At 39.4% G+C, this 3353-nt stretch overlaps 1 protein-coding gene across 1 annotated transcript; it reads left to right on the top strand.

Annotated features, from left to right (window-relative positions):
- Window positions 1–879: 879 nt before the first annotated feature.
- On the top strand, window positions 880–1110 carry LOC130861804 (signal transducer CD24-like). Its single transcript, XM_057750991.1, has one exon. The coding sequence runs from the start codon at window positions 880–882 to the stop codon at window positions 1108–1110; it is 231 nt and encodes a 76-aa protein (XP_057606974.1).
- The last annotated feature ends 2243 nt before the right edge of the window (window positions 1111–3353 follow it).

Below are 3353 nucleotides of genomic sequence, written 5' to 3'. Positions count from 1 at the left end.
ATCAACTGTCCCCCATGAGGTTTTCTTTGGTGTATCCTGTAAACCGCAGAACAAGATGGATCACTGTGATCCTGGCGGAGTTATGTCTTTTCTGGGGCCAGCCACAAACCTACAAAGGCAGGGAGAACTTTGAAAGGGAAATCTTACTGTATTTGTGAAAACATGCTGTGGGAATGCCGAGATAATGTGATCCTGATTCTCTCTCAGTGGCATTTTTTAAAATTTTTTAAATTTTTGTTTTTTTTTTTTTTGTTGTTGTTTTACTTATAAAAAGTAACTTTTCAAGGTTATATTTCCAAGTTCAATTCACCTCCTAAATTAGGGTCTGGGTTCTTTTTGCACTTGGTTTTGAAAACAATTTTTTATTTTTCCTTCTTCCCTAAAATATATATTTATTTTTATTTATATGTGCATTGGTATTTTGTCTACTTATAAGTCTGTGTGAGGGTATAGGGCCCAGTGGAACTAGAGTTACAGATGTGAGCTGCCATGTGGGCACTGGGAATCGAACTTGGGTCCTCTGGAAGAATAGTTAGTGCTCTTAACTGTTCTTAAATGGGCTTAGCAATATGTTATTAAAAAGATACAGGAAAATAAAGAGAAGATAAAAGGTAAGAACTTCCTACAATGGGGGATAATTCTATCTTAATGTTGAATTTCCTTCAGGTTTGTTAACATAAATATAAGTAAACATGATTTTCTATGATGATTTAACCCATCTCTCATAATCTTGCTTCTTACTTGTCTCCTATCATTATGTGACAGCGTTTCTCATCTCATAAGTGCTTCAAAGATCACCTTGCCTGCGCTCGCGCGAGCCCAGCAGATCTCCACGCAGCGAGCATCCACAGAGTCACGCTGCGCGCGGACTGAGCGGACATGGGCAGAGCGATGGTGGTTAAACAGGGTCTAGGGCTGCTGTTTCTGGCACTGTTCCTACCCACGCAGATTGATTGCAACCAAACATGTGTTGCACCGTTTTCAAGTAACCAGAATATCTCCACTGCCCCAAATCCAACTAATGGCACCACCAGAGCAGGTGGCGGGGCCCTGCAGTCAACAGCTGGTCTCCTCGCCGTCTCACTTTCTCTTCTACATCTCTACTGTTAGAGACTCAGGCCAAGGAACATCTCTACTCCCCCATCTTCTAGACCCACCCCAAATGTTAACCACAAATCCAGTGTGACCCAGAAGAAACAGGTCCACATCAAATTTGCTACTACCACACCTCAACAGAAAACATGGAGAATTCATGTGACGGGTTTGACAGATGGTGAATGCCAATATTGAATCTGCTGGAGTTTTATGATCATGACGAAGATGACAGCCAGAGCTGACATGATTTCCTTGAATGTGGCTTAAGAAATGTGGACACTTAAACCTCTACCTTGAAATCAACGTAGGTTTTATGTAGAGATAATAATGGGATGTGGGACGAAGATTCAGTTTTCATTGGCTCATTCAACCTATAAGGCCATAACAAGGTTAGGTGACCTTAAGAAGCTTCTCTGATGCTATTTATGTATATGTTGGAAGGAACTACCAGGTGTTACTTTAAATCCTCATTGTATTTTTTCCTTACTACTAATTTAATATGCTAAGCTCTAGGTAAAGTTCTCCATTGTTGAGCTGTTCTCTTTGGAATTGAACATTTTACTTACTCCAGTGACTTTAGGTTTGACATTATATCTGACCCTTATTAATATTTGACATGTGCCAGGCAACAACGGATTGGAATCCACCCCCAAATCCAGCCATCATTAAATAAATCTTATTTCACAAGTCAAATAGTAGGCATTTCCCATCATCTTTTTTTCACTCAGCAAGTGTGCCAGATTCCCTTAAGTAAACCGGTTTCAGAAAGCAGAATTGCGTTGACCTCAGCCAATTTCAAAATGCTGCTTTTTATTTCTGCATATGTTGAGGGGTTTTCATAACTTAAACTGTGGTCTTTTAGGAAGGCAAATTTATGAGTCTTGAAATTCTAAAGGCAAATATGCAAAGAAGACAAAACCATAAGCCTAGCCTTTGGGATGTGAAGCCTGGAAGCTAATTTGCATTGAATTCACAGTCTTTTATACAATTTCTGTAAATACTCTTTTAAAAGCAGAGAAACAAAACAATGGATCCAAATAGCCATGCTTGGAATACTTTGGTTATCAGTTCATATTTTTAGATAGTTTGACATTGGTCCTGTGCCTGAAAGGGAGCTTGGCTTTACTGTGTGTTTTTTCAATGCATTGATACACAATGTCCTTCTAAAACATAGACATTCCTTGAAAAAAACTGTTTTGTTTGCATGGTTACACACTGATGCTTACACATTCTGGGATCTAATATGGCCACAGTAGTCTTGATAACCAGTCATTTTCACCACCTTTAGAAACCTGCCTGGGATCAAGGAGATCTCACAGACCCAAAGATACTCCCTCTTGCCTTGTACCTGAATGTTGTACATCTGTTTGATTGTATATTGTGTTTGTGTATTTATGCTTTGATTCATAGTAACTTCTCATGTTATGGAATTGATTTACATTGAACGCAACATGCAAATAAAGGAAAGAAATGGCTGAAAAAAAGTACTTCAAAGATATTAAATGCCAACAAAACACCCAACCATATGGTTGTTTTGTAATTATTTTATGACTATACTATTGAGTATTTGTTTTTTTTTTTTATCATTGTACTTTCTACTCTAGCTGCACTTCAGTGACAGCTTTGCATGTTATTTTCAAAAGTTAATAACTATTTTACTCTTTAAGAATTTCATCCATGTATAATCAATGCTATATGACCATAAGCACTCCCACTTACACCTTCCGGTTTGCTCCACATTCCTCCAGCACCCTCCTCTTTAGTTTCATGTCTTTTTTTCTTTTTGATAACTGACCAAGCCTGATTAGAGCCACCCATGTGTGGATGGGTGTGGGACCATCTACTGGCTTGCTGGAAACCTACAGGTGGTCACACCCTCACAGTGGAATGATTTTCCTTCTCCCAGCAGCTATCTCCCACCAATAGCTTCTCACAAAGGGGTGGAGCCTGAAGATCACCTCCCTCTTCTTCCTCATCTCCTGCATTTGGTTGACTTGATTTATGCATGTACCCAAAACTATGTGATCTCAGGAAAGCAATAGCCCTACCATTCGTAGAGGACAGGGTTTTACAGCCCTCCTTTCCATCCTCCAGCCCTTACATTCTTTCCACCTCCTCTTCTGAGACGTTGTTCAAGACACGATAGGGGTAAGATGTTAACAAAGATGCTCCATGTAGGGCTGAACACTCAGTTTCTTCTTCTCAACTTTTTGACCAGTTATTTGCCTACAGATTTTGCATTCCGACATATTTACACA

This window comes from Chionomys nivalis, chromosome 2 (assembly GCF_950005125.1).
Source record: "Chionomys nivalis chromosome 2, mChiNiv1.1, whole genome shotgun sequence".
Lineage (NCBI taxonomy): Eukaryota > Metazoa > Chordata > Mammalia > Rodentia > Cricetidae > Chionomys > Chionomys nivalis.
The sequence above is the reverse complement of the archived record's forward strand: the minus strand, read 5'-3'. Positions and strand labels throughout refer to the sequence as shown.

What these genes read in the sequence shown, in the direction of transcription:
- LOC130861804 (XM_057750991.1), top strand. Translation starts at nt 880, where the DNA reads ATGGGCAGAGCGATGGTGGTTAAACAGGGTCTAGGGCTGCTGTTTCTG.